Below are 13,121 nucleotides of genomic sequence, written 5' to 3'. Positions count from 1 at the left end.
CATCGACATTTCTGTCAACTTTTCAAGAGCAATTCATTGCATTATATATATATATATATATATAGATACATTATGGAGTGATCTATATATACAAAAGATCTAAAAACAGTCAGCTCTATTAACTTCCATCTGCTTCATGTTAAAAGAAAAAACAATGTTAAAAGTCATCTCATGTTGCAGCACTGTGGCTTCCCGAGTCTCCGCAGCTTATCCCACATGCAAATCATCTGCCTTGGCGACTGGTAATGAGCAGTGAAGTAGTCTTCTATGCATCCGAACTGGCAGAACCTGAGGCTGTGAACAACAGCCACCGGTCTAGTCTCGTTGAACTTCTCCACCCACATTCCCATGCTCACATCTTCCATCTTGAATAACTGCATTAACACAACATGTACCAAATAACCATTATAAACAGATGCTAAATGAATCTAACAAATGCGTACTAAAGGTTTGACTTACTCTTAGTCTCTGCTGCTCAAAATCGTCGACGATGAACTTAGCTATATCATATGACAAGATGTAACCGGGACCGTTTGCATAAGGAGGATAATACTCTTCTGGCCATTCCTCGTATGTCACAGCCCATTTCCCGTTGCGCAGTGGCTTGTGGTAGAAGTTAATGTTTCCAATATAAAGGCTATCTCCTCCCTTAACCTTCTCTGCTTGTTGGATAACAGCATCCACTCGCACAAACGTATCATCGTCACATTTCATAATATACTTTGCCGCCACTGTGCTAACCCCGTATTCGCAGATGGCAACCGTCTTGAGCACAACTAGGTCATAGTGATCCATGTACGGTACTATGACGATATCACCAAAGTACTCTGCTTCTTTCTTTAGATCCACATTGACTTCTTTTCTTGCGTGCTGCAAAAGATGAATTAACATAAGCAAATGACTACGTTTAGGTGATTGATGACTTTTGTGCTTTTACCAATGCCACAAAGAACCGGGCGACAACTTTGGATGATCTGACTAGCTTTTGCTGCATCCATGACTTCCTCACAGCCATCCTCTCTGCAAAATGGTTACCAGCAGAGAGAATCCCTATGAAGAGCTCTACAGGCTTCTCAGGTAACGCAGGAGCTTTCCACATGCCTTGCATCTCAAGATGCTTTTGCGGCGCGAAACTAGGGTTCGTGGAGGGTAAAGATGAAGCATATATCGAATGCACATCAATGTTCCCCTTCACTGCTAATCCAGTAGCATCCTCTAGGACAAACCCCTGAAGAGCAAAAAAAAAAAACCATTAAAACTGGTCAATGATAAACCAATGAACTATCTGTGTTGTGTTACTCACGGTTCTGTAAGGGAAAGATGTGATATGTCTTCCGTTAACGCTGATGTGGTAACCTTCCATCCCAGCTCTAAGTGTAAGAACAAAGAGCTTCCCTTCTTCAAAAGGGTATGGCCAATCATGTGTTATCTCCTTCCTCTGGCCCATAAGCCTGTTCAACCACCATGTCTTCCTTGACTCATCATCATCATCATCATCCCTCTTCCACCTCTCACATCTCACCTCTCCATCAACTTCAACAAAAAAAAAACCATAAAAACCAAATCAGACTCCTTCCACATCAAAACTATTATTAAAAAAAAAAAGAAGTCAAAGTCAAGGAAAAGTCAATACCAGAATCATCCATAGACTCACGACCATCGCAACGTAAAGCAGGGCCCCACTGCATCCGATAACAAGTGTTCTGCTCGATCACAGCCCTCCCGCTCCAATCACCTCTAATCCTCGGGTTGAAATGGAGGATCCGAGGCGGGTCTTCCCCCTCCGCCGCCTTCAACCCCTGCAGCTCCATCATGAACTGCGTCACCATAACCGTCTTACCGCTAAATTTCCCGCCTTTCTCCGCGTGCGCCCAGTGCGGCGTCGCCACGACGGTTACGTGGGACCCAAGCATTAACCCGCAAGGCAAAACCATGATCCTGCTCCGGTTAACGAACTTGGGTCCGGTAACCGAAACCGTATCAGGACATTTCTGAGGGGTTTCGTCCGGTTTGGTGATTAAACCGGAATCGAGCCCGGTCCACATTTTTTTTCCGGTTGAGATCGCGTGCTTCGCCGTTTTGTGGAAGACGGAGAACTCATCGGAGAAGAAGGTCTCGTTGGAGAAGATTTCGGAGACGGTTTTAAAGTCTCGGACTTTATGCTCCGGTGAGCGAAGCTGGACGTGACCCACCCGGTTAATTCGACCCGGATGCGTGAAAGGTCGATGCGGGTCGCCTTCTTCTGCGATAATAGCTCGGTTTGCTTCTCTACCGACGACCCTCGGCAATGCGTCGGACCCGACGTCAGACCCGGACCGGGACCCGGTTCGGAAGATGAAAGGGAATTGGAAGCTGATGCAGAGGAAGTAGAAGAGGAGGAGAGCTGATAGGAAGTGAACAAGGCCGAATCGGGTCTGTGAGGCGGAGTTTTCGAGTTTGGACTTCTTCATTTCTCAATCCGAACCCCTAAGGAACAGATTTGGATGAAGAAGAAGTTGAGGGTAATGAACAAAAAAGGTCTTGGTAATCAAGAGCTCACAAGTTTTGGTAAAGCCATTAATGCACATATATTCGAAAAGGTGAAAACTTTTCAAACTTTAAAGCAAAATGAAGAAGGTGGACAAAAGCTTTGAACAGGAAAACAACAATAATTCTGTGTTTTGTTTTTTTGGGAGGTCAGTAACTGGCGTATGAAGATGATGGTAAGGTAGTTAGTGTTTTGAAACTACGTCGTTTTTAACGAGTTCACACACTGGGAAAGGGGAAGACAAAATAGTACAGTTGTATATTTTTTTCCAAACCAATCGTAATATTTTTTGCGTTTGGGTGTTTTATTTGTGAGTGTATGCAATAATAAAGTTACTTCCTTTTATAAAGATTTTGATATTTCTGTGAAAGTTATGCTTGTTTCTAATCAATTATGAACGGTAAAAAAAAGACTAACGTAACCGGTGATATCATCATTGCATGAAACTCCAAAAACAAATTAACCGCTAGCTAATGCCATTATTAGTATCGGTTTTATTTTAGAAATATCACAAGAAAATGAAGTCTCGAGTTTATATTAATATTTTAATATTTTGAATTTATGAGTAAAGACAGCCAGGTGGGTTTGAGAGAGATAGCAACCACACATTCTCAATGTTCTTTTTCTTTTAAACGGTAACCATTGTTATAACAAATTATTATTCTGGTAAGTTTTATATTTCGTTTAACATGAATCATTAGTGTATATGCAGTTCGCAAAACTAGACCACAAGTGACAACGTACTTATGGTGATGTCTGCAATCCCTTTTAGCAGTTGTTCATGTCGTTTAGTTTCATTTCACTGTTCATTTTCCAAATTCAAATTTTAATTGATTTACATGGGACCATTTACCATATAATATATAAATGCACCTTAATGGATACATGAATACGTTTTGTTTTACATATGCCTTACAATTATCGAGTGTTTAGTTATATTTTATAAATCTGATTTATTTGCTGGAATGCTGGGAACTAATTTGGGTAAGAATGATATAACCCATGATTGTATGATCTGTAGACTTCAGCGTGTGCTAAAAAGTATTTGCTTTTAACTATAGTTGAGTTCTCCGATATATAATACCAAGTGTGACCAATAATATTATGGGTCAGATCTTTCAACAAACATAGGTAACAGATGCAGCTTAGTTGGATTGATACTTTTAAGGGAATTATAGAATTCTTGAAATAAATATCTAATATTTACGGAAAATCCAATAGAAAATATTAGATATTTTTGATTGGATTTACTATAAATTTTAGAAACTCACAATTAAATATTAATATTTATATATGCATACATATATGCTTTTTGATGACAACTTTCTTATTGGGATGCTCTAAATTTTGGTATATACAAATTATTAGTCAAACTACAGTGTATTTTCAAAATTATTTAATTTTCTTTGCGATTATGATGTTCATATTCTTTGGGATTGTGGGCGTCACAGGACATCACTTGCTTGCGCCGTTGCACGCATGGCAGTGAGCAAGAGCGGACCCACGCTAATATGTATCGGCCACATGCCTCCGATTGAGATTTCAAGTTGTAAATAATACTAGATCATGATCCGCGTTTCGGAAGCGCGGAATATTTTATGATTCAAAATTTTGTTAACAATGTTACAAATATTTAATATGTAAGAATTTTGTCTATTTAAAAAACTGCATTTGAATCAACATTTTTAAATCTAATTTAGATCGTCGAGCCAGTAAACCCGGTAATCCGATATATAATCATGTTTGAATTGGTTAAAAAGTAATGGGTTAATAAGTTTGATTTGAATCCACTTTGAATATATCATATAATACCACTATTATATAAAATTAATTGGTTAAGGAGTAATGTATTGCATGGTGATCATCGCATGGACTTATTGGATGGTGATTATGAAATCTCAAATTTAACATTACTGCATGTTGGTTATGAAATCAATTGGGAAATAAAATATTTTTTTTGAATAGAAAGAAAATTGGCCAACTGATAAAATGAATGTATATAAGGTAGCATATAATAAGGAAATAATTTACTAATATTAATTGTTAGTTAATAGGTTCAGAAAATATATCATATCTAATAGTAGGTCCAATTTAAAAATCCACCTAAAAAAAGTCATAATGTTTCTATTTTAATAAGATAGATGTTAATTGCCTCAATGGCTTTCATTATTCCCGTTGAGATCCAGAATCAGCAGCTCGAGAATACACATTACAATTCTTACACTCGAGTGATTTTCCAGACTTCTTGATTCCCTCTCAAGATTGTAATTCTACTCTCTACCGAGTTTTCAAGACGAACAAAAGTGTGCTGTCTCCTCAGAATAGTACCCACGATCTCTGAACATACGATGTTAATAAGCTAAAGGAGCCAAAAGAAAACTTGGCACTAGGCAATTGATACATACACAAATCCAAGTCCTGTGTCAAAATGTGAAAATGGAATCTAGAGGTTTCCAATTAGAAACAGCTAATGCAATTCTTGTAACCATTTTCTTTAAAAAGCTAAAAACAATCTAGATAACAGTCTGGAATATCAAAAGCTTAATGCAATATATAATTAACCCAATGGATGATGGATCACCAAAGAAACGGACCTACATAATCTCCCACGACAAGATAGTTAGTACCAGGAGCAGCGAGGATATCATCCTCGTATAGGACCACTGTAATCGGCCTATATAGCCAAGTTATATGGTAGTCCTTATACCTGCTGTAATGGTTTAATTTTACTTCTTGAAAGTTGTAAAATTGTTGTTGTTACTTCAATATTTTTTAGGAAATAGTTGTCCCATAATTTGTTTTGAAGTCAATCTGAGTTTCATTCTTAACCACATAAAATCAGAATCCGCGAACATATTTCATTCGGCTGTTTTGGCAAAAGATCAAACAATAGATTACATCTTTTTCAGATATTAAACACCTGACTAAACAAGGTTCAACTCCAAGCTATTAATCAAAATTTCTAGTAGTAGTTGATATAGATGCATAATTACTTCAGTAGTATATATAGTTGTGTTGTGATGATCTTCTTTAGCTTCATGAGGATATGCTGTTCTGTGAAGTTCAGGCCTGGTGAAGTTTTGCTTCTTTGGTGGCCGTCTCGAGAAGAACACTAGACAAAAGTAGTTATGCTTGTCTAATGTTCAAGCACGTCAACATCATTAAATGCGCAGCATCATCTTATCTTATGTGACTTCAAGTTCGAGATGAAGACTAGACAAAAGTTATCGGCACTTTTGTCTACTTTGATAGTCGAGTCGATTATGTTGTTTTTAGAAACAACTTACCAATTGAGATCTTCTTGAATCGCAGGTCGAACTCACTAGTTTACGTGGAAATGTCAGCCGAGAATTTTATCTGTATTAGGATAATAATTCATGAATATTTCTACCTTAAAAGAAAGCAAAAGAGGGATCAAATTACAAACTTAGAGATTGTCACTATCTTGTCGTTTATAAACACTTTTGCACAAAGTGAACGCAAAAATCTGACGCAGCATGCCAACAATACGATAAGAACGATTGAGTAAATCTGACATTTCATGATAACCCAATTGAATAAACAAAGATTTTTTCTTATGTGTAGAAATAAGATTATGCGTAAACGATGTATTTCATTAGAGATAACGAGACCTGACTTGAAATACTATAAAGATCTTTTGTCGTGGACTCGTGGCCATAACATTAAGGTAACTGTATATATAGCTGACGTTACAGTATTATCCAAACTGGGCTTGAAGCCTTGAACAAATATACAGATGACCTCGTGCTAATTTAATATATTCTATTTTTTTTTTGAAAAAATATATATATTCTATTTTTACAACCACGAATCCAAATCTTATGTCCAGAATTTTCACATATCTGAAATTAAGTATTTAAACTTCTGGTTTAAAAAGTAACATTTTCTCGGAAGGTGATTTGAATCCTCTTTTTTTTTGTGCAACAGGTGATTTAAATCCAAAATGCATAAAAAACAAACTTTTATAGTACCATTAGACCACTAGCACTTTAGTTGTTTTCATCTAGTTATACCTAAATCTTATCCCCATCTAGGTGGAATGTTCCTTCAGTAAATTAAGCCTTCTCTTAAGTGAATGAAAAAGGAAGATGAGAAATAGCAAGGAATAAATTAAAATTGAACATTTATGGTAATATTATTGCAACTAATATTACAAAAATCAAAATAATTAGTGTGGGAAAATACTTTGCTGCTACAAAGGTAATATTATTGTACATAATATATAGATTATAGATTATATAATAGAAATGAATAATTCCATGCCGTGCCATGCCTAAAAAAGGAATAATTCCATGCCTACACATGATGTGCTGGAGATTGGGTTGCTTTGGAGGTTGGATAGTGTACGGGTTCATGGTATCGTTTTCCAAGTAATTGCTTCTTTTGCAATAGTCCTCCTTATTCCCACGTTTTATTAATATAAAACTTCTATACACTATTTACAGAAATTTCAAAAGCAATGCAATATAAAATTAATTCCTTCGTGTATATCCACAAGCTATGCCCCCCTTCCTCTGCCCATATACTAAAGTCAATAAATACCCAACGGGACTTCTCAAGTTTCTGCAAAATCAAGTTTTTGTTTTATCCTGCAGATTGATCAAATATGAAGGCTGCATGTTATGTTACTCAGGATGTGTCCATGTCGTTGAAATGCATGGTAAGTGATCTTTCTTCGGTTACGATGTCGTTCTCTCTCTTTTGGCTAATTTCATTTGCCTTCTTATTTGTTCTTGCAACGTTCCGTAATACGGAAATAACAGATGCATGCATAATGCATGACCGATCCTTGCTTTAAGTCTCATGCATGAAGCAAGGGCTTTAGGCCATTATGTACAGTCGCCTAACTGAGAGATTAGTCGCTAATCAGAAATTTAAAACGGTATTAACGGAAATATAACTATGTAACTATGCAAGTGTTAGTTTAAAAAAAAATTAATCAGAAATTTAAAACGGTATTAACGGAAATATAACTATGTAACTATGTAAGTGTTAGTTTCAAAAATAAAAACTATGCAAGTGTGATTAGTAGCCCTTTATTGATATGATAATGGTGTGTTTTGCACCCCGAAAAGATGAAAATATAACTATGTAAGTCTTGTCACTTGTCACCCAAGGAAAAATCCTTGCATCACATATTATCACTCTGTCTAGAGAATTCTGTTTTCTTTTTCGCCGAGTAGCCTCACGCGCAAACTCTGTTTGGTATCTCAGGTACAACAGAAAGAAGATGAACGTCAGATACATGAGTACAAAAAGGAACGCAGAAGTGTTTGGTGGGGTTATGAAGTCAATACCTCTTCAGATGATTGCATCGCTGCCATTAACTCCTATTCTCACCAGGTTCGTCTATCTTTTCAACTGTATGCTTATACTTTTGCTACCGTTTCTCTTTTGTGTCAGTGCCGTTTTATTTTATTTTTTTGACACTTTTTGTACGTCTCATGAAGGTTCTTGGCTATGGAAGAGAGAAGAAGGTGATTCTTGAAGCACCGTTGTATGATAAAGATTGTGTTTTGAGCAACGTTTTGGCTGCCCATTACCTTATCTCCTCTGACGTTTCCAGAGCCAAAACCTATGTTAAAGCTGCAGAAACTCATCTTGTAAGCTATATCTTGTTCTCCTTTAGTGTTTATGTTTCATTCCAACTCCAAGTGTAGGAAATATGCTCTATATCTATCATTTGTCTATCATCAGCGATTAGTTTATTGTGGTTTGAGCTCTAAAATTCATCTGGTTTTACTTTTAGGGGAGAGCCACACCGTATGAGAAAGCAGTTTTCAAGGCTGTTAATTACTTGATATCTGACAACATGGACGAAGACGTGGCGTTGGAGTTGCACTTTAAGGTTAGGATGTTTCTTGGCTTCTTGGCTTCTTGTTCTTCGTAGTTCTGCTTGATCTCCAGCAGTTATTCTAACTCTCATGTAAACTCTTTATGGTTTGCAGTTACTGAAAAAGTTTCCCAGAGATTTGCTATCTTGGAAGAGAGTAGAGATACTCTGTTTCTACATGGGTCGACCTGATCTCTCTTTGCCTCTGTTTGAGAAGGTACATCACATGTTGATCAAACTGATTATTACTGCGTGATTTATAACTAAAACCAAGGAATCTTTGCTACAATTATCTGTTGTTTACATCACTTGGTAGATTATACCGGAGAATAGAGACCAAGACTATGCTTATGGTATGCTTGCATTCCCATTATTGGAGCTTGGACATTTAGAAGAAGCTGAAAAAGCTGCTAGGAAAGGATATGAGATCAACAAAAACGACTCTTGGGCTCATCATTGCGTGAGTTCCACGTTTACTACCCTTGTCTTTTGGTAATATTTCCTTTTATCCATACGCAACCTTACATTTTGTATGTTTTGGACAGTTATGTCATGTTCTTCAAACTGAATGTCGTTTCAAGGAAGCAGTAGAGTTCATGGAAGGATGCTCACCTTCATGGGATTCTTGCTCTTCCTTAAGGTATAAAAACTGTTTTCAAATAACTTTAGAAACATCTTCTGATCATCTCTGGAACCACCTACTTGATAAATAAATAAATAAACAAATATTTGAATAGGTATTCGCATAATTGGTGGCATGTAGCTGTTTGTTACTTGGAAGGAGGGTCACCTCTAAGTAAGGTACAAGAAATATATGATCATCAAATGTGTAAAGAGCTGGAGAAAGAAGATGCTGTTGCTACAGATGTAAGTATCCCTTATCATGTTTCTTCCCCTTTTTTTTAAAAAAAGGAACATGGGACTTCCATAAGCAATCTAATGTCTTATACATGTAATATTGAATGTCAGGTCTATATGGATGCTCTTGGTTTGTTGTTACGCTTGGACACACGCGATAAACTAGACGAGTTTTTAGACAGGCTGAAGATCCTTGCAAACTGCTTGACTGATCAAGTAAGTAGTAATTCATCTGTTTTGCCTTGCATTTACTTGCACTTCTTCTAAAAGTTTGCGCGATTACAATTGTTCAGGCAATGTGGTATCAGGAGTGGCTTTTTGATATTACAATAATTTGGGCGTTGAGTAAAGTTGGAAACACTTCACTGGCACATTTATTGCTCGAGGGCCTGAAGTCCCGGTTAGTACTTCTTTCACTTTTGTGACATTAGTCAAATGAAAGTTTTGTTTATTAACTCGTCTAATTCTAACAGAACATCTCATATGAGCAAGAAGAAACAACAGTTGATGCAGAAAGCCATTCAGGTCCGTTCTTATTGATATTGACTTATAACTATGTGACTAGCTAGACCACTTGAGTTCTTTTATCATGTCATAAGATCGTTTCTCTTAATTTAAATCAGCTTGCTGAAGCTGTTAATGAATATGGGAAAGGCAACTACAAAAAAGCTCTACAACTGGTCGGTCCAGACTTTGACGCTGCTGATTATAAGGTAGTGCATGTTCTTGCATTTGTAAGCTATATATTAATTTTCAAAACAATATTTATTGAAGAATATACATGAAAATATCTGGCCTCCTTTTTCTACTCAAACTAGGTGATTGGAGCATCGGATTTACAGATGGATGTTTTTAATGAAATCTGGTACAAAGTGTTGTTACTCAACGGCAAATCTTCTAGTGGTACATTCCCTAAAACACTATTCTTCAGCTTTGTTTTTCGTTTACTCAGCTAACGATCTGCATTTTGAACACTTAATTTGTTGCAGCGATTAAAGTACTGGAGAGGAGAATAAAACAGAGAGATGGTGCTCCTTTCTTGTGGCGTTTGCTGGTATTCCTCACGTCAATATATATGTGCATAATTGTTGATTCAGGATACATTTTTACGTATACATGGAATGATTTGTTTATTATACGGTTTATGAAACGTTGATGTGGTCTAGCAGGAGAAGAGTTACGTTATGGAAGGCAATACAGAAGCTGCCGTAACTGCATGTGAGAAAGCAAAGGCGTTGGAATCTTCGTATTTCAAGTTTGATTGACTGAACCAAAAAAAAAAAACAGCATCGTCATGTCATCCTTTTGACATGCTTTTGCACTTTGTTACAAATAATTTAACTCGTTATGGCCATAGGTCAAATGTAAAAATTGACCTTACATTCTCTGTAAATTGCGGTTTGCCCCAAAGACCCAAGAATAATAGACATATTCTCGTAAGATCAAAGATTCAAATTATTGATATTTAGTTATGTATTGCTTATAAATTGTATAGAAAAATGTAGAGGTTCCATGATCATCTTTTCAGCATGATGCATATTTCTTATCAACTATATACTAACTTTATTTTGCTTCTTCTCAGATTTAACTCCCAAGTTCAAAAGTTATAAAGCATTAGAGCACCTCTAACGCTAAGTTGGCAGGAATTCTTAACAATGTTTTTTAGAAGAAAAAATATTATAATATTCTGTTTTTAAGATTTCTGTCTTCCATAAGTCTTTCGCAGGCCGTAAATAAGTACTGATTCATGCGCAAGTTCGTTACTGTTCGTGGATTCCATTACACGTGACGATACACGATTGGTCAATTTTTTTTTAAAAAAAATATTTTTTAATTCAGACGAAGAAAATAAAAAATAATAAAATATTCCAGAAGTTGTTTTTGGTTATCGAACCGTTGGTTCTGGGTTGCGGATGCTCTTAGAATATTTATAAATTTTAGTCCTGAAACCAAAAGAAATGTTAATATTCTGATATTGGTCTGAAACACATGTTAAAATATAGTTGGTGTCTTGGGATTATCGCCACTGATTCTTCCTCATGATTGGAAGTTTGCAAATCCAGAAACGTAAACATTGTGCATTGAAATCGTGAGACTCGTTACAAACACGCGAAGCAACACGTTCTGAACGCTAACAGAACATTCTAGCCTATATATTGTGCTGACATAGGAATTAAAACGCGGTAAAGTCCGGACAGCAAAGCATGACTTTTCTAGCTTACTTTACATCACTAACCAGTCCCGTGTTCGTATCCGTCCGCTTAACCACAAAAGCCGATACACATATAAATACACAGACCACATCTTCACTTCTTCTTACATATTCCCCACTCATTAGTCTTTCTTTGCTTTTTACAGAAGACGAGCCGCTTCAACCAAAACGATATAGCATCAGAAATGGAGTTTTTCCAGAAAGCTAAAACTATTCGAATCCGTAACAGCCACAACAACAAGTATCTATCAGCAGACGACAACGAAGAAACCGTGACTCAAAACAGAAACGGTTCAACCAAAAACTCTAGCTGGACCGTCGAACCGGTTCGCGATTCATACAATGTAATCCGTCTTAAAAGCTGTTACGGTAAATACCTAACCGCTTCAAACGAGCGGTTCTTGCTCGGAGCTACAGGCAAGAAAGTGTCTCAGTTAAACCCGAGTCCTCTCGACTCGTCTGTTGAGTGGGAACCGGTGAGAGAAGGATCCAAGATCAAGCTCAGGACCAGTTACGGTAACTATCTAAGAGCTCACGGTGGACTTCCTCCGTGGAGAAACTCAGTCACGCACGATCATTTGTCAGCTACTCAGGATTCCATCTCGTGGGATGTTGAAGAGTTCCTGATCAATCCTCAAGTCACGGCGGAGACAGAGCTCACTCCGTCCTCTCTTTCACTGACATCTGATCAAAATGTGAGTACCTTTTTTATAATTTTTTAAGACACCCTCACAATTTTGTTTGAAATTACAATCTTGACACGAGTTTTGATTTTGATCAGTCGGTTGTGTCTCCACCGAAATCGGATGGGAGAACGATATACTACCACGTCGCTGACGAGGAAGGACACGTGGAGGACGAATCAACCGTTGGATATGCTTTCACGTTTAAAGGAAACAGCGTGGCGGAGCTGACTCGGACGCTGCGAGAAGAAACGTGCTTGGAGGATGCTGTGGTGTGCACTCGCAGTCCAGTAGACGGCAGCAAGCTGTTTCCCCTTCGTTTGCAACTTCCTCCTAACAATGGAACGTTGCATGTCGTTTTAGTACCTTCCTGTGCTAGCCTCTAGACGTGAGTACATATTATTATTATATACCATATTGTTGTAGTGTTTTCCTAATAAGTAGTTGCAATCATTTTTATCTGCTTGAAGCTCTCTCATAATGTTTAGTTAATGAACATTTGTCTTGTTGGTTAAGTTTTCCAGTGGCAAAAGAGTTTTGCGGATACATTGCAAACCAAATACTAGAGAGCAAAGACATTAGCTAGTAGTGAGTGATTGTCTTATTGTAACTTGTAAGGTGAGTGATTGGTGAAGCATTATGATATGAACCTTGTAAAACAGTCTAGAAGATAATCAGAGTTGGTAGTTGGTACAAGATTCATGGTACTTGAGCATTGCTTGCTCTTTAGTAAAGAGTTGATATACAAAAAACAATAAAAGTTTTGATAATATAAAATACATAAATACATTATATTCGGGGATGCAGATCGATTTTTTTTGTTGTTGCTGTTGTAAATAAGCAATTTCTTTGTAAAATAACATTTGGATTTTATGAGTTAATTTGCGTGAGCATGCATTCGCATTGCTGTTGTTGTTTTATATACATCACAGACTCACAGTTACTAGTAAATGAAAATGAGTATCTTTTTTTTTTTTTGACGAAGTA

At 37.0% G+C, this 13,121-nt stretch overlaps 3 protein-coding genes across 5 annotated transcripts; 2 read left to right on the top strand and 1 right to left on the bottom strand.

The window, feature by feature from the left end:
• Positions 1-26: 26 nt before the first annotated feature.
• On the bottom strand, positions 27-2,707 carry LOC108819107 (hydroxyproline O-galactosyltransferase GALT4). The gene is made up of 5 exons (XM_018592098.2): positions 1,634-2,707; positions 1,304-1,533; positions 938-1,228; positions 460-870; positions 27-374 (listed from the first exon to the last, which is right to left on the bottom strand). The coding sequence occupies exons 1-5, from the start codon at positions 2,448-2,450 to the stop codon at positions 165-167; spliced, it is 1,959 nt and encodes a 652-aa protein (XP_018447600.2). The 5' UTR covers positions 2,451-2,707; the 3' UTR covers positions 27-164.
• Positions 2,708-7,027: 4,320 nt separating this feature from the next.
• On the top strand, positions 7,028-10,686 carry LOC130501682 (uncharacterized). 2 transcript variants are annotated; one of them, XM_056996511.1, is made up of 15 exons: positions 7,028-7,208; positions 7,763-7,891; positions 7,999-8,151; positions 8,298-8,396; positions 8,497-8,598; positions 8,698-8,841; positions 8,927-9,021; positions 9,119-9,248; positions 9,351-9,455; positions 9,533-9,639; positions 9,713-9,764; positions 9,863-9,952; positions 10,058-10,142; positions 10,229-10,293; positions 10,406-10,686. In XM_056996511.1, the coding sequence occupies exons 1-15, from the start codon at positions 7,155-7,157 to the stop codon at positions 10,502-10,504; spliced, it is 1,509 nt and encodes a 502-aa protein (XP_056852491.1). In that variant the 5' UTR covers positions 7,028-7,154; the 3' UTR covers positions 10,505-10,686. The 2 variants fall into 2 exon arrangements, with proteins under 2 accessions (XP_056852491.1, XP_056852492.1); XM_056996512.1 differs by having other exon boundaries at positions 7,030-7,208; positions 10,409-10,686.
• A 148-nt stretch (positions 10,687-10,834) lies between these two features.
• Positions 10,835-13,056, top strand: LOC130501688 (uncharacterized). 2 transcript variants are annotated; one of them, XM_056996521.1, is made up of 3 exons: positions 10,835-12,146; positions 12,233-12,522; positions 12,659-13,056. In XM_056996521.1, the coding sequence occupies exons 1-2, from the start codon at positions 11,637-11,639 to the stop codon at positions 12,518-12,520; spliced, it is 798 nt and encodes a 265-aa protein (XP_056852501.1). In that variant the 5' UTR covers positions 10,835-11,636; the 3' UTR covers positions 12,521-12,522; positions 12,659-13,056. The 2 variants fall into 2 exon arrangements, with proteins under 2 accessions (XP_056852501.1, XP_056852500.1); XM_056996520.1 differs by having other exon boundaries at positions 12,651-13,056.
• Positions 13,057-13,121: the final 65 nt, after the last annotated feature.

The sequence above is a fragment of the Raphanus sativus genome, unplaced genomic scaffold, assembly GCF_000801105.2.
Source record: "Raphanus sativus cultivar WK10039 unplaced genomic scaffold, ASM80110v3 Scaffold0255, whole genome shotgun sequence".
In the NCBI taxonomy this organism is placed as follows: domain Eukaryota; kingdom Viridiplantae; phylum Streptophyta; class Magnoliopsida; order Brassicales; family Brassicaceae; genus Raphanus; species Raphanus sativus.
The sequence above is the reverse complement of the archived record's forward strand: the minus strand, read 5'-3'. Positions and strand labels throughout refer to the sequence as shown.